General features: G+C 38.0%; 4 protein-coding genes across 5 annotated transcripts; 1 reads left to right on the top strand and 3 right to left on the bottom strand.

The window, feature by feature from the left end:
• The first annotated feature begins 427 nt into the window (after positions 1 to 427).
• On the top strand, positions 428 to 2,255 carry LOC140778351 (cytochrome P450 77A2). Its single transcript, XM_073123024.1, has one exon. The coding sequence runs from the start codon at positions 498 to 500 to the stop codon at positions 2,046 to 2,048; it is 1,551 nt and encodes a 516-aa protein (XP_072979125.1). The 5' UTR covers positions 428 to 497; the 3' UTR covers positions 2,049 to 2,255.
• Positions 2,256 to 4,168: 1,913 nt separating this feature from the next.
• LOC140758124 (stress-response A/B barrel domain-containing protein At5g22580) lies at positions 4,169 to 5,060 on the bottom strand. Its single transcript, XM_073094164.1, has 2 exons — positions 4,888 to 5,060; positions 4,169 to 4,442 (listed from the first exon to the last, which is right to left on the bottom strand). The coding sequence occupies exons 1-2, from the start codon at positions 5,004 to 5,006 to the stop codon at positions 4,250 to 4,252; spliced, it is 312 nt and encodes a 103-aa protein (XP_072950265.1). The 5' UTR covers positions 5,007 to 5,060; the 3' UTR covers positions 4,169 to 4,249.
• Positions 5,061 to 7,062: 2,002 nt separating this feature from the next.
• On the bottom strand, positions 7,063 to 9,252 carry LOC140758123 (uncharacterized). The gene is made up of 5 exons (XM_073094163.1): positions 8,950 to 9,252; positions 8,586 to 8,696; positions 8,368 to 8,448; positions 7,719 to 8,226; positions 7,063 to 7,452 (listed from the first exon to the last, which is right to left on the bottom strand). Exons 1-4 carry the CDS (start codon positions 9,208 to 9,210, stop codon positions 8,152 to 8,154), a joined length of 528 nt encoding a protein of 175 aa, XP_072950264.1. The 5' UTR covers positions 9,211 to 9,252; the 3' UTR covers positions 7,063 to 7,452; positions 7,719 to 8,151.
• A 917-nt stretch (positions 9,253 to 10,169) lies between these two features.
• LOC140780055 (1,4-alpha-glucan-branching enzyme 1, chloroplastic/amyloplastic-like) lies at positions 10,170 to 20,988 on the bottom strand. Of its 2 annotated transcripts, XM_073125360.1 has the most exons (22): positions 20,698 to 20,985; positions 20,209 to 20,363; positions 19,598 to 19,848; positions 18,602 to 18,700; positions 18,144 to 18,186; positions 17,944 to 18,003; positions 17,608 to 17,688; positions 17,228 to 17,344; positions 16,908 to 16,991; positions 16,334 to 16,455; positions 15,568 to 15,687; positions 15,366 to 15,495; positions 15,164 to 15,274; positions 14,744 to 14,872; positions 14,372 to 14,475; positions 14,075 to 14,219; positions 13,198 to 13,345; positions 12,962 to 13,062; positions 11,959 to 12,036; positions 11,253 to 11,408; positions 10,865 to 10,939; positions 10,170 to 10,782 (listed from the first exon to the last, which is right to left on the bottom strand). In XM_073125360.1, the coding sequence occupies exons 1-22, from the start codon at positions 20,816 to 20,818 to the stop codon at positions 10,696 to 10,698; spliced, it is 2,517 nt and encodes an 838-aa protein (XP_072981461.1). In that variant the 5' UTR covers positions 20,819 to 20,985; the 3' UTR covers positions 10,170 to 10,695. The 2 variants fall into 2 exon arrangements, with proteins under 2 accessions (XP_072981461.1, XP_072981462.1); XM_073125361.1 differs by lacking the exons at positions 10,170 to 10,782; positions 10,865 to 10,939; positions 11,253 to 11,408; positions 11,959 to 12,036 and having other exon boundaries at positions 12,970 to 13,108; positions 20,698 to 20,988.
• Positions 20,989 to 21,045: the final 57 nt, after the last annotated feature.

Here is a 21,045-nt window from a genome sequence, read left to right as displayed (position 1 = left end):
TTCTATTTCCAGTAATACCCCTTCGATGCTCTCCATACAACCCTTCCCCTCCATCTATCCACTACAACTCCCACCAACAAACAGAGGCTTTAAATGTCGATCCTATCTGTTGTAGGGGCGGCGGATTAGCAGGATTTGGAACTCTGCCCCTTTAATTTAATTATTGGATCAATTGGTTTATATTCCCGAACCTAATTATATTAAGATTAAACCCTTTTAAAGCTTCAGGATTGGTTTGGGTCAAAATCAGTTGTGGCTTTCTGTTGTCAAAATGTACTCTTCCAACCAGCTTCGTAGTAGCTGGTGCGGTGACGGTGCAAGAACACTCATATAAATGGTTTCTCCCCAACCATATTTTCCAGCAATACACTATGCGATATTTATTGCAATCCCCCAACCCCTTGTCTCTACTCTCTACTACATCTAACACTCCCCCTCTCCTCTCTTCAGTCCTCACCACCACTACCATCACCATAGCCATCGCCATCGTCATCGCCATGGCTTCTCTTCTTCTCACCACCTTCACGGCCACACTTGCCATCCTCCTCTCCCTCCTTGTCGTCTTACTATTCAAACAGAGTAGAAAGCACAAAGGGCTCAAACTCCCACCTGGTCCTCCGGGTTGGCCTATAGTGGGCAATCTCTTCCAAGTGGCCTTCTCGGGGAAGCTCTTCATGCACTACGTACGAGATCTTCGCAAAGAGTACGGCCCGATATTTACCCTCCGCATGGGCGTTCGCACGTTAATCATCATCAGCAACGCCGAGTTGGCCCACGAGGCCCTCATCGAAAAAGGTCAACTATTCGCCAGCCGGCCAGCAGAGAACAAGACCCGAAACATCTTTAGCTGCAATAAATTCACCGTCAACTCCTCCACCTATGGCCCAGAATGGCGTTCCCTTCGCCGCAATATGGTCTCCGGCATGCTCAGCAATTCTCGCCTCCGAGAATTCCGCCCCGCGAGGAACTGCGCAATGGACCGCTTTATCGAGCGGCTGAGATCCGAGGCCGCCGCTTCATCCGACGGCGCCTCGGTGTGGGTCCTACGGAACGCTCGCTTCGCGGTGTTCTGCATCCTGCTCTGCATGACGTTTGGCATCCTCGATCTCGACGAGGAGGAGATCGTCCACATAGATGCGGTTATGAAGCGGGTGCTCTTAATCATCGGGGCCCGCATGGACGACTACCTCCCGTTCCTGCGCCTCTTCTTTATTCGGCAGCATGCCAAGGCGGTCGCGGTTCGCCGGGAGCAAATGGAGACCTTGGTCCCACTAATCAACCGCCGCCGCAAATTCCTCCGCAGCCCATCTACCGACTCGGCGGAGGCCCAGGCGCAGGCCCCATTCTCCTACCTCGACTCGCTCATCGACCTCCGAGTGGAGGGGCGGGACTCGGCCCCGAGTGACTCCGAGCTGGTCACGCTCTGCTCCGAGTTCATAAACGGGGGCACGGACACCACCGCCACGGCCATTGAGTGGGCCATGGCCCGCATAATCGAGAGCCCAAGCATCCAGGACCGCATCCACGAGGAGATCACGGCCCATGTAGATAAGTCTCGGCCCGTCGACGAGAAGGACACAGAGAACATGCCGTACCTCCAGGCATTCGTTAAGGAGCTACTCCGGAGGCACCCGCCCACTTACTTCTCCCTCACCCACGCCGCGACCCAGCCCAATGCTCAACTGAGCGGCTATGATATCCCCACTGACGCGAATCTCGATATCTTCCTGGCCACGATCTCGGATGATCCGAAGCTGTGGGCCAGGCCCATGGAGTTCGACCCAGACAGGTTCTTAACGGGCGGGGAGGCGGCGGACATGACCGGGTCGGGCGGGATCCGGATGATACCGTTCGGGGCGGGTAGGCGGATCTGCCCCGGGTTGGGGATGGGGACCACCCACATCGCGCTCATGGTGGCGAGGATGGTCCAGGCCTTCGAGTGGCAGGCCCACCCGTCGCAGCCGGAGATGGATTTTAAGGACAACTTCGACTTCACCGTCGTCATGAAAAGGCCACTCCTCGCCATGATCAAGCCCAGGAACTACTAGTTACCTACTGCCGACTGCTTCTTCCTTCTTATATATGTATTACATATCGTCTGCTTTTCCAACAATATCTTCGTAGCTTAAATATGATGGTGTTTCACAGTGTTAGTTTTTTTTTTTCTTTTTTTTTTTTTTCTTTTTTTTGTTGATTGCAAGGTGAAAGGCTCGCTAGTAAATAAAATATTAGATGAGCTCCCACTGGAGTTCTTATTTTTCTAAAGGAAACCACGCATGTACTTGTTTGCTTTATTTGTCCCAAAAAAAAAAAAAAGTACTTATCTGGTTTGAGTTCAAGGAACCTCGTAAATTCATAATGTGATTTAATAATTAAATTTATTTTTAAAAAATTTAAAAATAAAATATAAGACTAACTAATTAAATTTAAAATTTAGTCTCAAATCAAACAAAGTCCAAAAATATACGAATGATCTAGGTCAGCCTCAAATTAAGAGCTGAGTATACACAGTGTTGCTTCTACTATTACTAGTGTAGAAGACAAAGAACATGAGGATAATGATTTAGAAGTTCCTTAGCTTTCTCCGTAAAAGAGTATATAGACCTACTAATAAATAAATGTAACATGGTGTTTGTGTAGAGATGGAAAAAATCAATAACTATTTATTTAACAGTACCCGTTAAATATTTGACAACTATTCCGACAACTTCAAGAGGAAAAGTAAAAGCATTTACGTGTTACAGACATGGTGCGATTTGATTTTTCTTTCTTATTTTTTTTAGCCTTCCCTCAGTTTTTAGAGAGGCAGGTCATAGATAGTAAGGATAGATATATATATATATATATATTATGAATTTACCTGTCGCAATTTATATATAATAAGCATCATCTCATGCAATGATAAACATGTTAAGGAGTCTTTATCCTATCTTCATGCTTAGAGGAAATAATATAGTCAGAAAATTCTTTGAGATTACAGTGTTCGTCTATCGATATCCTAGAAATGCTTGGGTTCGGTGGCATTCTTCTTTCCTCATGAGAGATTTTGCCCCCTCATGACTTCTACTTTATCTTTCTGTTCCTATTATTTCTCCATTAATTCGGCTCTCTTCCTTTTTTTTTAAGTTTCTCCTTTCTTTTCATCTATCGCTTCAAATCTTGGGTTTCATGTTGGTGGTGGGGCTCGATTTGCAGTCGACTAAGCTTTTGCCTCCCCTTCCCTAATTCCAACCCACCCATGTAAGGTTTTTTTTTCCTTATCTAATGTAGATTCATGATCTTCCATTTTCCTAACTATAAAGGTTTATACAGTTGTCTTGTATTGTTGGACGGAAGGAACACACAGATTGATTGGAGGCTCTTTGCTTCTGTAAATCTAGTGTGGCTATTTTATTTTGTGTAATTTATTTGTGTTCTTGGGTTTGATGTTTTGTTCCATTAAATATTGGGGACTAACTAAAGTCTCAGTTTGGTTTGTGCAAAAGTTTTTTTTTTTAAAGAATAATTATATGCATATATCTCAAATATAAATTAATTATATCTGTAATTTTATTTATATTTTGTTATTTGATTGTAAAACATAATAATTATCTTAAATAAATTTATATTAAATTACTAATAATAAATAAGTATGTAAAATTACACTAAAAATTTTGTTTAAAAATATGCATAATTTTATTATACTTTCTATCTGTGATAATATTCTGACTTATCATATGACTTATTTTTGTATATTATTTGATTAAAATATGTATAAATATGTGTTTGATTATAAAATTATATTTCATAATTTATAAATAAGTATCGAACTTTCGTTTTTAATTTTATTTTACCTAAACTCTATATTCATTGGATGCGTGCCTCGACAAAGAGCAACGGAAAGGACAAGGACCACTGCCTTAAAATTGCCGCTAAGCTCCACAATTAAGGGAGGGTGGGGATAATAGAAGGCCCACCACTGTGTCAGGGAGAACGCTTTTCCTTTACAGGTAGGTCATCGTATAGAAATACCACTTACCTGCATACCTTGCAGATTTTCTCTCGTGAAAGGAATCCATGTTAACAGTAGTACGTGCACCGTGCAACTTAAGAAAGACTGCTGTTCCACCACTGGACTCGACGATTATAAAACGAAAATGCAAAACATACATTGTTTTAGCACTAAGGATTTAAGCAAACAGACATTTTTATTATTGAATTCAGGCAAACAATACAATATCCCATAGTATACACTTTGATATAATACTTTTTAAGGCTTGGCAAGAACCACAGGGTAGTCGAGCAACAGCATCTTCTCAATGGCTGCCCTGAACGTAATCGCGAAGGCATTGTGGCTGGGATGGTTCACATAAATAGCCAGGTCTTCAGCGCTATTGAAGGTTAACACTAAAACATGAGAGAAGCCTTGCGTCAGGATCTCCTTGTTCACGATATCCTTTCCCCTGCATGAGATGAACATATAGAAGTAGCCGTCACGATTAAAGTACCAAACAACTCATCCATCCTAGTTTTAGTTTGACACGGTTTTCATTAGATGTTGTTGAACAAGGGGAAGAAGATGAGCACCAACTCATGTTTTTGTGCTGGCACACACTTTTCTAGCGCAGCCAGTGAAATTACTTTCAAGTCTCAACTTACAAATCAATGAATCATCGTCGTAGCCTGTGATAATTACTCTCTAGATTTTTCTGTGAAGTATGAAGTAGCTGTAATATACTAATATCTCTAGAGAGGACACGTACATAGGTCATCTGGCAAGGAAGTTGTCTTAAAAAACAATGTTTCTATCAAAACCAAATATTTTGAACATCGGCTTCCAATATTTTGAACTTTACTGCCAATAATTTCTTAAATGGAAAAAAAAAATCATAGCAAGAACAAGCATACCATTCAAATGATTTGATAATGTCCAGCTCTGCAGCAAGCTTTGTGAGGTCTTCCAATATCTGCTGCACCACAACCCCTTCCTTGAACTTCACTATAATCAAGTGCTTGATTTCTCCCATGCTTCAGAACTCAAATAGTATGAGGAAATATGCAATTGCTTGAAATCAAAAGGGTGTTGTTTACCTGAATTTATAGGCTCTTCAGTCTGATTACCCATGTGAGAAGCAATATGAACAGACACTTTTCTCAGCAGGGGGACACGTGAATTATTCGCGGTCCCCTTGTACTGTTGTACACTATGGGGGAGGAGCCAACATCCGTCAACTAAATCATCATGGATCCGGCAAAAAACAGACACAACCGACCAGATTATGAGGCTTCTGATCTGCTTCCGAAGAAAATATCACCAGATAGTTTCCAAAATTCATTTCATATAGGAGGTTGTTGCCCTGCAGTTGTCATGTTGCCCTGCACTGATTATCCTTTTCTTTCTTTACACAGTGAGGTCATTTTCCTGGACCATGTCAAAGAAATTGTCTGTGAACAGAATCTCTCTCCAAGAACCTCAAAGGTCATTCATAGTTATTCTAATCACTATAGCCAATTTATATTGCTATTAGCAGGTCTGATTGATGTACAGAATTACCTTGGATTACACAAGAATCATGGCTGATAACATGCTTGCAAGCAAGTTCCTAGAGAATAACAAAAATTCCACGATAATCAGAAGAAAAGACCCAAGTAAGACCATATACTCAATTTGAAACCATTTTATTACTGAATGAATAGATTCTCTCCATAATTTGAACAAATGGTTATTTGTAAACCAAGCCCGCCAGAAATTCGAGAATGAACATTCTACATCTTGGTCAACTTTTGTTAATTGGTGTTAACATCTTAAACTGTTGTTTCTCTAACTCACTGCATTGGAGAACAGGCAGTCACTTTCTACTTACAAGTTCCAGAGTGCTCAAAACTATGATGAATCTCCAAATGTTTCCCTTCTGTTTCTTGGTTAACAATTTCTTATGCTAGAGCAGTTAACGCCCAACAATGTGTGAACACTGTCTCTGGCACAAAAAAAGAAGAAGAAATGGTCCATAAATGAACAGCTCCTCCCGAGAGGATTCTCTTATCTTAAAATCTGCCGTCCAAACAATATACTCCATATCTATGCTGAAATGAGATACGTCTGACTCACAAAAAAAAAAAAAAGTCCGGGAGTATATAACGGCTACTTGGTGGAGAGGTGGCACAGCACGTTTTAAATCTGACCAAATCTCCTAGTATAAACGTAGAAATGTGGCGTCTCGAGGTAGCAAACGTGTGAAATGTATGCCCACGAGAAAAATGTGCAAGCCATTTTCCTCCTATAAAAGTTACTAAGTCTACAATTTCGGCTGCTGATTAGACATGCCACACCATAGAATAATAGCAAATAGAATGTTTATCCAAGGAAGAAAAGAGAATAATGCAGGCTATGTAAGTGATAAGAAAAAATCCAATAAGATTTTAATCAGTTTTGGATCTAATATCTACGTGTGCAAGGATTAAGTGGGGGTACTCCCTGACCACGCAGGTGTACTACCTGCATCACAAATCTATTCTTACCGCATTTCAACAGATGCTGATCTAATTTTATCTTTCATCCATCACCTTACTTTACAACAAACTTTGGAATAAGACCTATAAACCATATGGGATGATGATACAGTCAATCGATAGCAACAATTTTATCTGTTTCCCAAGATCATCATTCCAAAAGAAAGAAAAAAACGGAACCTTTCCAATCATATTCTTAAGATCATCCTTGCGTTAACGTAACGTAACTTTCAACTAGCATCTTTGCTGTAGTGGCTAGCGAAAGCCCAAAATTTTGATCCTATGCTAACATTTTTTGTGCAAATACCCAAATGGGTGAGGGAAGTGGAAGCAAAACTCTTCGTCATCAAACAAATCCAAATAGAATAGCAATAATTTGGGGCAAACCAAATATTAGCAAATCTAATACCAATATCAATATGAGAACTCCAAATATAAGATGCTAATTGTAGAGAATTTCAAATACACAAGGTAATCACGAATATGAACACTAAATAGATGTAAACCATTAAGAGAAAAGAGAGAGAGACAAGGTTTACGTGGTTCGACGATGTGCTTATGTCCACGGGCGAAGCAATCTTCAATCCACTATGCAAATTACCAAATATAAAGAGTTTACAACTCTAATCTCACTCTAAACAATGGTGACTCTCCCCTACAAGTTTTTCTCTCTTGCAAAATGTCCATACCAAACCCTAAAACCCAACATTTATATTTATAGGGTCGGTTCACATTGGGTTTTTCCGCGTCGCATTCGAACGCGCCCAATATCAAAGCAGCAGAACCAAATGGGCGTTCAAACGCAGGAGAGGGCCGTTCGAACGCTTGCAAAAACAGCTGCTCTCGAGTTGGCTCACGTTCGAACGCGGCTGGGTCGTTCGAACACCTGCATCACCTAGTCTCCGTCTGGGAATTGCGTTCGAATGCCCATGGGGCACGTTTGAATGCACTGACACATTAAGCCTGCAAAATACTGAAATATGAATTTGAGCCAAATTCTAACAAAATTTTGACCATTTAAGTGGCACACAATAATAGAACGAAAAACACATATTTTGTTGATAAAATCCAACAAAAAAATTTGAGTCTTAGCCACAAATATTTGTCTAGCACTAATATTTCCCCGACGAAATCATTGTATAACCCTTTCGTTGTCGCGGTATTAGAGAAGACGATAATAACCAAAAACCTACTGATTAATTGAGATGGTTTGATGAGAATTAGCGAACCTTGGGGCGATTCGTGGCCGATCTCATGAGTTGTGTTGCCTGTCACCACTCACCATCGTCGATATTGAATCCGAAGGTAGGCACTAGGCGGGTCGTCTCGAAACCTAAAAGGCGATTCACATTTTATTATATAATTTGTAAATTTATGCTTTACACCCTATAGTTTCCGTATTGTTTCCTTAGTTATATTTCAAATCCATCGGTCTATTCACCCATGAGTCCTTTTGCTTTACATTCTCATCTCATCTCATCCAATCTCATGTTAGTACTTTGTCGATCGATTACAACTTTATAATATCCTTTATGATTTACCTAAATCAACATCATGCTGTCAAATGACTCAAATCATAACAAAGCAAACCAAGCAAAAAAAACAAACAAACAAATAATTCAAATCCAAACTGAGACACCGCAACTAAGATCATGATCATTATTAGCGAAGGGACTCCATTGTTTTGCTCAACTCTTCCAGCCTCCTCATTCTGAGTTGTTCGCTTTCATTAACCAGCTGCTCAGGAATCAGAAGAAGCAAAGATTACCGAGTGAATCCAGATATTTACATAGATGATGACAACTTCCATAACTAATTAACTATCTAATTACGTTTCTTAGTAATTAATTGAAGTAATTAATGAATCCAGATATTTACCTCCACTAACTTATTGATTAGTTGAGCCTTCGCCTTGTTCTTCCTATTGAATACCTCAAGAGCTTCTTTGTATTCCTTCTCCTTTACATTTAATAACAATTAACAGTCATTGGCTAAGCTTAACTGTAATGCATAGAAGTTTGAGGGAAAAAAAAAACATCTCAAATACTTTTTTTTTTTAATCCTCCATTTTAGACGGTTTATGATGTGGGCTTCACCTTCTGAAGGCAGCTCTGCCCACGATGCTTCAACTCACGGTTAATTGCATCGATTTTCTTTCTAATTGCGGCAATTTCTTTCTTCGTCGGATCTGCCATTACTTCAAGTTCCTACAAGAATTAATTTCAAGTTGGCATGAACAATTACGGTGATATGTTGTGCTATTGTTATTATCTTCCTAGTTGGATAACTAACACTAGCAGAAAGATACGCTGTGAACATATTAAAAGTTTTCTAATTATATCTGTTATATAACAGCATGTCAACCGACTTAATTGGTGATGAAGATGGGTAGTATCCAAGTGTTCCTTCTCATTGTTTTCTAGAATACGGTTTATGATCATATCTCATGATCAAACTTACTGCACGAATCCCTGCCAAGCGCTTGCTTTCCTCTTCAACCCTGCCTAGCTGAGCAAAAACCTTCTCTGTGACCTCCATCTTCTTCTTCGCGATGAGTTCTTCTTTTGCTCGGAATGCAGAGAGAGCTGACCTCGAAGTATCCTCCACTTCTTTCTCTTCCATAGTTGGGTTCTCTCCATAGCTGTGCCTAGAGTTCTTGCTTCGTGGAATCTGCTGCTGCTGCTGCTGCTCCTGCTTCGATGCTTGCATTTGATTCTGCATGTCTACGTCTCACGAGCCCCAACTCTTAGTTAGTACTGGTAGAGGAACTCATTCGGTTAAATAATTAACTACTTTGGTTGGTTTCTAATATAAAGCTTACGATTTGGTATGACGGTCATCTTCCAAAGTTGGTGCGTTGGCTATGTCTTTAGTTGTTATACGCTTTACGCTTATTTACTTTAACGTCAAAATGACGTGTGTTTGTTTGGAAAACCCTTTTGCGCATGCAATATTTGTTAAATTTTCCCCCTCTCCCCTTTGTGCTAGCTCTCATGAACTCGTGTTTTACGTCATTTTTACGATAGTCTAGTTTGAACTGGACAAAAGACTAGCTAGACATTGTCTCCATGGCTATAGGGTGTTTCTTTATGAAGTCTTGATGTAGAGTAGGGGCAAAGGTGGTTCACCTGATATGGGGGAGAAACGAAGCCGTAGGAACCAAGACACAGCATAGGATGCAACGTATGAGCTAACATTGAATGGCCTCTCAACCTCACCATGAAATCACCGTTTTCTTTTTCCTTCATCATTTTTGCCTTCTGCTGTAAAATTCTCTCTTTGCATCCGTTTTCAAATTATGCTCTGCTTGTACGCAATTCAACAATGAACTCTATTTCAGCTTTTCGCATTCCTCAATGTGTCTTGAGAGTAGCCCTTATAAAACTGACAGTTCCTCAATAGCAGTCAACAGCTCTGAGCTTTCAAATGAATAATGAATTAAACTATGTTAAGAAAATTCACCTTTTAAAACTAGGTACTTGACTTACGGTACACCTAAACTAAAAGCACCCTCCTCTTTTGTCAGCAGAGCTTTTTGTATACTCAGTGATTAACCAATAAAGTTTCTTTTCTTTTAAGAAAAAAAAAATAGTAAAAGCACCCTACCGTCATTGGGACATTTATAACAATTTGCCGAGTTCCTCACCAATATAAACGAAAGCAACCACTGATCTAAAATGGAAACAGAAATTATTGGTCTCATTTATTTACAACAGCATGTGCAAATGTGCAGAATTGAGAAAAATGAACTCTGTTTGATGAATACAAAGCATTTTGGAGGCCTTGTCTACACATAATTTAGTCATCCAACAAACAATAGTCATTCACATGATTGATAAACATGTACATTCAAGTAATAGGAGAAAGCAAGTCTATTAGATAAACATGAAACAAAATGCGGAAGGGAAGTAGACATAATCTAAAGCAATTAGAAGATAAAAGATCTGGCGCTGTTAGGTTACTTCTGGAATGAGCTCAGTCTTCCAGAGCGCTCCTTCAAATTAGAGGTTAATGATCACTTGAGCATTTGGTATGTTGACTGTCACGGGTCCTCCATAAAGCCCTAGTGCGGATGCCGAAATAGATGAAAACCATCAACTGCGATGTGTGTTTGAACATATTGATGGACACTAGGGCGACAACCTATACATGGAGTTCTTGTGGCTCTTCTTTGTGCAACTGCGGAGTTGCACTTCGATTCATGAGTCAGTCCTCTGAAAGAGCATAGACAACTGCAGTCCTACTTGGGGCATACACTAGGAAGGAACGAGGCCTGTTGTCATGCATCCCTTCCTGGATGACATCAAAAGCTATGTTGTTAGTTCAAGGACAGTAAATATGTAACAAGGAAAAAAGCATGTCGATACAGCCTTACAGCGGTGAAGTACTCCACAGTGTGATCAATTCGGTTAAATCCACCAAATAGTTTATCATCCGAGTCTAGCACAACCTAAAGGGAGGGGAAAGTTCAGCATTTTATTACTACTGTATTTCATATATGCACTATATGGTAAAGGAATAATTAACCTAGTTAAAGCATCAAGCAATATAAGTCCACCACAACAATATTCAATTGACCATATTAATTATGAGGAGCAGATTCTATTGTACTTAGATTTTGGGAGTATTATTTAGGAAATACAAATTATATAAATTTTAGTCAGGAAAGTATACTGAATAAAGTTGGAGAGAGAATTTGTAAGTGAAACTTCAGTTAAACCATTAGATATCCTAAATTGTCCATCTTCTAGTAAGAACCATACCTTGTATTTTCCGGGCTTTGAGCAGCCAATTTTGTAATCAAAATAACTATTGCTCCAATGGAAATTGAAAACAAATACCAAGTCTCCACGCTCAAAAACAACCATCTTATCCCCTTCATCTTTCCGTGATATATACTGATGCTCCGCTGTCATGAACTGGAAAAAAAAAATGTGATGCATAAATATCCATACTTAAATCTAATTAGGACAGATGCCCATAACAGAAACCCACATGTAGTATTTAGTCAAGGATAGTTTCAGAAAAGCTGAAAAATTCTATACTGAATATTCTGGAAAAAATGGGAACTTTAAATAACAGTTCCTAATAAATGGAACATATTCCATAGCATGTTTCACTTTAAATGTGATCAAAGGATTCCTTACAAGCTAGTTCAATGATGTGTCAGCAGCTGTTCTTTTTGTTTCCACCAATGTTCACATTCCTTGATGTTTCCACTAACCAGTTATATGTGATCATATTTGTTTTTACTCATTTATCAGCATTCATGCGAGCATATGGGAACTCTAAAAAATCAACAGGTACAATTTTTTCACAAGAAATTATATTGTACATGCTAATATGCTGGTGTCCTTAAGAGATGGTGAAAAGTAGACTAAGGCAGTAGATTTCGTAATATGTTCATCATCTCAACATAAGGAGCAAGATAAGTTTCAGAGAAAAAAAAACCCAAAAAGTAATACATACATTGTATGTCCCCTCAAGATGCTGCATTGCCTGATCAAACTCTTGCATTCCACGATATCTAAGGTAATCTGCATCTCCCTGAAAATAAACATAAAATGATAATCAATTTTGAGAATGGCATCCATAGTTATTTTAGCGAAGACAAAGCATTTTTGCTTGCATGTGAATCTTTCTCTAAGTCAAGAAGCAACCCACTTAGAGGGCATATTATTTACACAATTACAGCAAAATTGCTAGACAAGGCATGAAGGCATCCTATCCTAGTTGTAGAAGCATAAGTTATATAAATGGGTTTTACAAATTATGACTGAATCTCGAGAAGGTCTTCTATCCCTAATCATATACGATTAAAAGGAACTGCAACCTCTATATATACTTTTTAAGTTTTAGTCATCATTTAATTGAGAGAGTTTACACAAGATCTAGTCCAATAATTCTTCTTTCAGATAAAATTGGAGATTTCTTCAGCAGCTAAGAGAACAACTAAGCATACGTGAACCATGACAAAGCATTGTCTAGGAGGGCATGCCGCTGCTTTGCCAAATTGTGAGTGCCATGCGCTGCCAGGGTGCATGAGGCAAGCCTTACCGTGTCACAAAAATGACACATTCTTCTTGAATAAGTAGCCACAATATATTTAAATCTGACTATTATGCTTTTGTCCACCGTTATGTTCTACATAATTGGTTTCTCGACCTAAAACGCATGATACATGGTATCTTACTGCAACCAACAATAATCAAGCATGCTTCCAGGATGCATAAGGAAAACCTTAGCCATTAACCAAATGATGCATTCTTGAAGTACCTAACCAAATTATGCTATTTTAACCTTTAGGTTATGCATCACCGGTTTCCTGGTCTAAAAAGCATGATGCAAGGTGTCTTAGTGCAACTATCAATATTCAAAGTGAAGAGAGAGTAAAAACAAACAGATCCCTATTTCATTTAATTTTGATTCTTTTCTAATTCTCTTTGCTGAAAAAGTCACTCTTCAAACTTACAAGATCAAACCTACGCCGGCATTTATCATAACTGTTGTTATTCCCCGGAATCACCGAACCATTTGGAAGACGTTGCTCACATCTTGGAAAATCTATCCATTCTGTCAGACAAAAATTAGAGGAAGAGAATCACATCAAATAATGGACCTGTAAGATGAGAAATGTTATAATAGCTGCAGATGATGGCATGATCCAGTTAAGCTTTGAAGACATATGAATGGAGTCGTATATTTTACCTGGATGTCCAAACTCATTCCCCATAAAGTTCAGATATCCTTCTCCACCCAAACCCATCGTGATTAGTCTAATCATTTTGTGTAGAGCTATTCCACGATCAATACGGGGAGTAGATGGTCTATCCAGAGCCATAAAATCATACATGTCCTGGAGGTAATAGCAGAGCAATCATTAAAGGAGAAATACACCGTTAAATTTCCAATTAACAGAACTATATATGTGGAGAGAGAGGGAAAGAGAACAAAAAAGGTTAAGCAGCGATGTATGTTAGGGTGATGAATAAATACTACCTGCTTATTTCTATTATTAGCTTGAACAAAGAAAAGGAAACAACTTCATCAATAATGAGGGTAATGTCGCAAACATCTTCCATCCGAAACCCCTTTAGTGGGAGCTTCGTACATTTGGAATTTTGGGCACCCCTTTTCACGAAATAACCTAAATAAAACTAACACATTAATCTATCACCAATAAGTTTCCATGTTCTTTTGGTCAACCAAGCAAATAAATCATATTAGGCTATTATAGAGTTTGACGGTAAATGTAGAAGTGTGGTCATTTAAATACAACTTTACAACTGCCGTGTCCAGTTACTGCAACTGCTCAAACAGATCCACATGGAGAAGAAATCTGTATGTCTACTTGCTTAACATAAGTATTTGAGAATATTCATTAGAGTTGGTCCCCAATGATGCTGGAATAGCATTATTTCCATCTTCATGTGGAAATAGCACCTGTAAGTTCTCTTACTTAGCATCACCAAGTAGCACCTTTAAGTTTCTTAAATAGAAAAACCTACAGCTTACCGATCATGTTATTAAGAAGTTCATAAAGATGTGTAACATTTGTTCAACTGTTCTAACATTATGTGCACACCTTGTCCATTAGCCAAAATGCAATAGTCTTGTCACCAACAAGAGCTTGGTCGTGGCTTTCAGCATAAGCAACACATTTCTCTAACCACCTTCTATTTGTTAGTGTGTGAATAATGTCACCCATTTTCCAATCTTCATCTTTTAACCTGAGGCAAGCAGTAATAGATGCAGAACTTCTTATTGAGTATATGTACTGAGATAAGCGAGAATATAAATGCTCAAAAGTCAATAAAAATGCATTAATTTGATCTATTAATAAATGGAAAATGTTTTCAATGATTACTTAGAAAGCACTTACTTGAGAATCTCAATCCACTTATCAGCAATAGCCATATGAAGGCGATAATTAAAGCCTATACCACCATCTTGAACAGGGATGCAGAATGCTGGCATTCCGCTGACCTGTAAGAAAAGGAATAGAGAAAAGAAAATTTTAAAAGAAAGAAAATTTAAACTTTCTAGTTTCTGAAGATTTGCTTTGTGTGAATGGAAAGACAGAAGTTGAGAGAATTTCATTTGGTTGGGCAACATATGCAAGACATAGACTTTACTATAGTACACCTCCATGGTGAAAGCAACTAAAATCACTCAATATTCTACTCTTAATGTGCAAACATGTAGGATTTATAATTAAGTGAATAAGGTACTGAAACAATAACACAACACTTACATCTTCACCGATGGTGACAGCCTCAGGATAAAGCCCTTGAATGAGATCATTTACCAGCATCAAATAGACAACTGCATCTACATCAGTAGCAAATCCAAAATATTCATTGTAGTTCCCAGTAAATGCTACCTGGAAGAAAGGGAAAAGATTAGCAGATGTAACACGCATCACATACTCATTACTAGAGTCAACATAAAAGATATCAGTGTTAAATCCAGCTTATCAGATTGTTTTAACAAATCATTTTAGGTTAGTAGGAGCTACTACAATGAATTGATGATGATTTCATGTGAAGCCAATGAAGACAGTTAAAATTTATATTTTAAGCACACAAAAATGCCATAATTAGATATCAAGTCATATTTATGGCACAGAGAGTCATACTACCAAACCATGGAAATTGCAGCAGTGGACCCTTACCTGTAACCCATGGTGAGTATACATCATTGAGGTCACACCATCAAATCGGAAACCATCAAACTTATATTCTTCAAGCCACCATCTTGCATTTGAAAGTAGATACCGCAGTACCTATGTATGGAAGAAAGAAGATAAACAGATATAAGAAAAATGAGTAAAATTTATTATAACAAACAGCTGAGAAACTGCAAATATTTCATACTTCCCAACTTCCATAATTGAAAAGGCGAGAATCCCACATCCAATGGTAACCCCGAGAACCAGAGTGGAAGTAATGTGTATCTGTTCCATCAAACTGATTCAACCCATCTAAGACATTGTTTGATGCATGGCTGTATCAAAGAATTATAATAAGACTACAACACACATGACACAACAAATCACCATTAAGAAACTTTTCTCACCTGTGAACAATATCCATGAGGACAAGCAAACCAAGCTCATGAGCTCTATCTATCAAGGACTTTAGATCATCCGGAGTTCCAAAACGGCTACTTGGTGCAAAAAAATTAGTAACATGATATCTGCATTTAGAAATGAATTTGTCATCATCTTTAAAGAAAGGCAAGAAGAAATAATAGGGCTTTCTAAGTGGAAACTAAAAAACTGAACAAGATTATACAATCCGACACTAAGTTTGTTGGTGGCAATGTTATAAATATTCATCAAAGAAGAATCTTTGGTGCCAACTTTATGACAACCTATGTCAGTAGAAAGAAAATATCATAAATTAATGCACAACTGTAAGTCTGTAACAGATATGTAGACTACTACCAAGCGCATCTAAATCTAGGTGCAACCTTTAGATTAACAATTCATACTATATAAAATACATGTTATCACATATCAGTAGGTAAAACCCTCATTTCACTATATGTTCCATAATTTTATTGTCATTATTACATTATTTTTTTCTGTTAAACAGATTCTTTATGTTCTTCATTTCATGTACTTCTTTTTCAGTTATAGAAATCTCTTCTGTAATCAGTAGGAGAAAAAAATAGGGATTGAGGGGTTGCGCTAGCACACTTTTACTATCAACCACTATGTTCCTAGAACTGGTCACCACACATTCATGTTTGTCTATTTTAATATAGATAAAATACAAAAACTAAAATGGTATGTGCCAGGAAAAAGCACAATAACAAAGAAAAGGAATCCAGAGAATACCCAAAGCTTGCATAGTATGAATGCTCCTGAATAGCCATTATTTGTACAGCATTGTATCCAAGTCTTTTTATTCGGGGAAGCACATCATCCCTAAAATTAGCATATGTATTAATCTTGGGTTCCTGTATAGCAGAGAAATTGTTAGAGAAAAAGAATCCTTGCATTCAGGAATCATAATTCAAGTACAAGAACCATAATATTTGTGAAACACAATTCATAAACCCTTAGCTAAAACCAACATATCAGAAAAAAGCATGTTACGATTTATTAATGAGATCACTTTCAACATTAAAAATTACAGAGAGCTTTAGGGAAATTTGCAGAGAATAGTGGTTATTTTATCATGCAGTGGAAGGTTATCCAGGAGGAACATGGCAGGTTATTTCTTTCAGGAAAAATGCCTCTGATTATGGCTATATCATTGATTGTAGTATGTGTTTGGTTCCACTAGAAAGAAAATTATTATAAAATAGAAAATGCAAATCTGCATATGGTCAAAGAGCTCATCAGCTTATATCCTATAAAATAAAATTTGACGGGTCATTACTACAAATAAAGGAGCGGACTACATTACCGGGCTGCTCATTCCAACGTGAGATTCATAAATGCGCAATGACTTTGGAGCTTTTGGTTGAGGGTGTTTAAATACATACTTTTCCTGCAAATGGATGCAATAGCTCAGAACAAATAGGCAACCAATTATTGGAAGAAAAAAAAAAGATCCATATAATTCAAGCTTACAAGATAAACTTATATCAACCAATTAGACTTGTTGAGATCCTTTTTTTTTTTTGACGGAAAGGTGGGATCCTATGTTAGTAATTTGTAACCATGCAGACAAATTTTTTAACAATATCAGCATGAAGTGAATGCTGAATAATTAAGGAAGAATACCTCCTCAGGTGGGTCGTAGTATATTCCATTGTATGGTATTTCACCGGGGGCCTGGACAGAAAATTTTATCCATGCTGGGATTGAATCTTTGATGCCAGATGGCGTATCCATGCGTATCTGTATGATTCATAAGGTCAGGAAATTGTTTATAATAAATGTCTAATTTTCTAAAGATGCAGAAAAGGCAAATTTCATTTTGCATATGAATATTTTATAATATCCAGCAACCACTTTCATGTATTATTTGAAATATAGACCATATAATGAAAATAATGTGCAAATACATAAAGATAAAATATTGAAAACTTGAATATGACCTTTGAATGCATATCCAATGTAATTCTAAAATATAAGAAAAGTTAATCCTAAAAAGACAGTACCTTTACACGTGAGCCATGTGGAATAGGTGGTGACCCATCTGCATTATTTGGTAGAAAAATCTCCCACACACCAAACTCATTCTGACAAATGAAGGATTCAATTAGTGTACAAGAAATGAATCTGTCATACAAAAAGCTGGATGTTGAAGCACCACATATATAAGAGACTTATCGAACACAAAAAAAGACATGTATAAAGCAACAAATAGATGCTAGAGCAAGAAACTTTCACTAATCTACAGGCTCAATGAGGCATCAACATGTAGTAGACTAACCTACAAAGAACAGCACAATGGTAGGCAAAGGATAAAAAAATTTCAAGCTACAGAGACATACTCGGGTCATAACATCTGCATTCGGATTCCAATTGTTAAAATCTCCTATTAGTGCTGCTGACTGAAACAAAAACCATAAAGTTATTTCTTGAAATAGCTAGAAAATACAGGAATTCTAGGAAAGCAGAAATGCAATAAAATTTGTGTTGGAAACTTGTGAAGAGAACTTAGATACGGATACAAATTACCAAAAGAACAAACCTTTGCTCCAGGCGCCCATTCTCGATAAGTAATACCATCACCACTGTAAACAAATTGAGAAGAGAATTTGAGCCTGTCGCTACCCAGAGCATATATAGCTTCAAGTTCTATATGGGCTAAAATGATACATGGGGATTTTAGTCTGTCCTTAACACAAGAATCTACGGCTTCAATTTCTACATGGAAGAAAAATGATAGATGTTTATTAATTTTTTTTTTAAGAAATGATAATACCAGAAGCTACTAGGCTTTTGCTAAGATTAATCAATCCATGGAATAACACTACGTGATATACAAAACAACCCAGCTGTACAATATACTTGAGAAATATTCTTGTGCGCAGGTATCCTATTAGCTGAACAGAAATATGGAACCAAGATTGATAAAAAAAGAAAGGAACAGTCAAAAAGAAAAGCAAAAAAGAATAGATATACATGCAGAGAGTCAATAAAGTTTACCTGCGGATAAAGCCAAATTTTTCATAACCACGGGAGAATGCATCTAAGCCACCTTCAGATTGATCAATGAGTGCGCGCATTTTCCTGTAGTGGCTGTATCTGTTGTTGACCAGTACAACATATTACAATTCATGCATAACATTTTTAAGAAGAAGTGAAGAAACTGTTCTATCAGAATCACTCTCATTGACATAAATCATGTATGGAGATATACCATTATAAGGCTTGAGACTGTACTACAATAATTGGAAAAACATCATTTTCTTGTAGTGGTTAAATCTGTTGTTGATCAGTACAACATATTACAGTTCATACATAGTATTTGTAAGAAGAACCTGTTCTATTATAATCATTGTCTCATGGAGATATACAATCATAAGGCTTGGGACTATACTACAATAATTGGAACAACATTTTAATTTTCTTCTTTGAAGTTCTTTATTTCAGAGATATCCTACTTAACTGGTCTACCTTTTTATGTTACTACAAGTACATGATACAGCTGCAGTCTGCAGATCCAGAAATTACTAAGCCTTCTGGAAAGAAACATCAAGTGTAACTTCTTGACTTTTCAACACATATGGGCCTTGCACAAACAATACTAACGGAGTTTAAAAGGTCTTTCTAAAATTAAAACAATAAGATTACTCATTACTGGTAGTCCATAGCTGTGAGTATAACTAATAGATCTCCATAAGTTCACAATAACTTTATGAAATTCAGTAATAAGCTTATCTCAAGAATGGTACCAAAGTCCAACCCAAACAATGATGGACACAAATTACGATACTGACCTAAAAAAGGAGATGCAGAATGAAAGTTTTATTGCTAGACAGACGTGAGTTTATGAAATTATTCTTATCGGCTAAATTGCACTCAGCAAAACATTTTTGCTCTTTTTCACTTCAAAAAAATGATTCAGTAAATCTTTAAAAAATCTCCATATCACAAAGAAGTAAAAAATCATAAATAATAAAGCGAAAATGAGAAACCTACCGGTAATCAAGATGGGTTCTGTGATCTTTCAAAGATGGGTCAATTTCATAAATCTTTTGTCCATTACCAGGTGGAGGAACAATTCTTGGTCTATCTACCTCCTCAACACCTACATTGGCTTGAGAACTAACGGACTGGTCGACACTTTCCTTTAGGCTTCCCTCATCCAAAAATTTCACAGAAGTGCCTGTCTGCCCACTTTTTGTATTGTCTTCCTCTCCGATGGACAGAGCATTTCCCTCCTCCAAAACCTACAAAAGAACCAGAGAAAAGGCATCATAAAGAAGCAGATTGATCTCAGATTTAAGACAATCCATAAACATTTTGATGCCAGAAAACCTTCAATAAAGTTATACGAAATGAGAAAAAGTAGATTAACATAGGCCTAAAACGCTAAAACGAGGGTGGGGGGGGTCAGAAGTTGATGAAACTAATAAATCTGAAATACTGTGTAGCTTCCCTATAGTTGATTTGCTTAGGTCAAACTTAAGACACATACGCCGTAGTTTTCTTGTCAGCGAGCAAAATTCAGAACGAAAATTGCAGCAAATGGAGATTGTGAAATCAACAAAAAGTGAAAGAAACTTTCTCTGCTGCGCATGCTTATTTACCTGCAAGTCACCAGATGCAACTTCGGGGTCCCCATCCCCAGAAGAATCTGCGGACGATGATAAGCCATCACTCTGCCCATCTGCAATCAGCACTTTTCCAGTTGCAGCAACGACCACAGAAGCGGTATCATAAGAACTTCCAGTGAAAATTTTCCCTAAAATGGAAACTTAGTAAGTACCACAAAACAAACCAGCTAGGAAGCAGGAAGACATTTTATTTATCCTTCACTAGAAACAAAATGGGTTCCACGATCTATGAAACTAAAAATAAAATCAACAAAAAAACCAACCAAATGTTATAAAATGCTTCTATGTTCCTTCCCCCCTCGTTAATATATGAAATTTTGCTTCGGGAAAGTTAACGATCGGTGTAACACAACCGACCAAAGCATAGTTCACGGCTACGATGCCCTCGGATCATAGAGAATGGGAACAGAGGAGCGAAGACAGCAGAAGAACACAAGAAGGAGAAGCGAGTGAAGAGCTTACTTGGGAAGGGCTCCTTCGTCAGTAGCGAGAGATCGACCCCACTCCTCCGATCCGATCGTGGAGCGATTCCCGGGGTCCGAGCGACGGCGGGGAAACGTACACCCGAGAGAGTAAAGGCCATCGATCAGGTAATGACGCTCTTCCGCAACCTAGGTTTTTAGAAGAGGAGAAGGGGAGAGAGAGAGAGAGGCGGAAGACTCGGATGCCAGATCCGAAGAGAAGAGTGGGGAAAAGAGAGAGAGAGAGAGAGAGAGAGAGAGAGAGAGAGAGAGAGAGAGAGAGTGAAGAGTGGAAAGTGGATCCCTATGGAAGAGGGGAACACGCACTTCTTGAAACAGCTCGGGGGAG

The sequence above is a fragment of the Typha angustifolia genome, chromosome 3 (genome assembly GCF_048772165.1).
Source record: "Typha angustifolia cultivar Huaian chromosome 3, ASM4877216v1, whole genome shotgun sequence".
NCBI classification, from domain to species: domain Eukaryota; kingdom Viridiplantae; phylum Streptophyta; class Magnoliopsida; order Poales; family Typhaceae; genus Typha; species Typha angustifolia.
The sequence above is the reverse complement of the archived record's forward strand: the minus strand, read 5'-3'. Positions and strand labels throughout refer to the sequence as shown.

Excerpts from the sequence above, each read along its gene's own strand:
- LOC140780055 (XM_073125360.1), bottom strand. The coding sequence starts at position 20,818 with ATGGCCTTTACTCTCTCGGGTGTACGTTTCCCCGCCGTCGCTCGGACC. Across the intron at positions 20,364-20,697 it reads GACGAAGGAGCCCTTCCCAA|GGAAAATTTTCACTGGAAGT; the intron begins GTAAGCTCTTCA and ends TTTCCATTTTAG. Across the intron at positions 13,063-13,197 it reads GAATGAGTTTGGACATCCAG|AATGGATAGATTTTCCAAGA; the intron begins GTAAAATATACG and ends TTTGTCTGACAG.
- LOC140758124 (XM_073094164.1), bottom strand. The coding sequence starts at position 5,006 with ATGGGAGAAATCAAGCACTTGATTATAGTGAAGTTCAAGGAAGGGGTT. Across the intron at positions 4,443-4,887 it reads ATTATCAAATCATTTGAATG|GGGAAAGGATATCGTGAACA; the intron begins GTATGCTTGTTC and ends CATCTCATGCAG.
- LOC140778351 (XM_073123024.1), top strand. The coding sequence starts at position 498 with ATGGCTTCTCTTCTTCTCACCACCTTCACGGCCACACTTGCCATCCTC.
- LOC140758123 (XM_073094163.1), bottom strand. The coding sequence starts at position 9,210 with ATGCAGAATCAAATGCAAGCATCGAAGCAGGAGCAGCAGCAGCAGCAG. Across the intron at positions 8,697-8,949 it reads GCTTGGCAGGGATTCGTGCA|GAACTTGAAGTAATGGCAGA; the intron begins GTAAGTTTGATC and ends TAATTCTTGTAG. Across the intron at positions 8,449-8,585 it reads GGCAGAGCTGCCTTCAGAAG|GAGAAGGAATACAAAGAAGC; the intron begins GTGAAGCCCACA and ends TTAAATGTAAAG.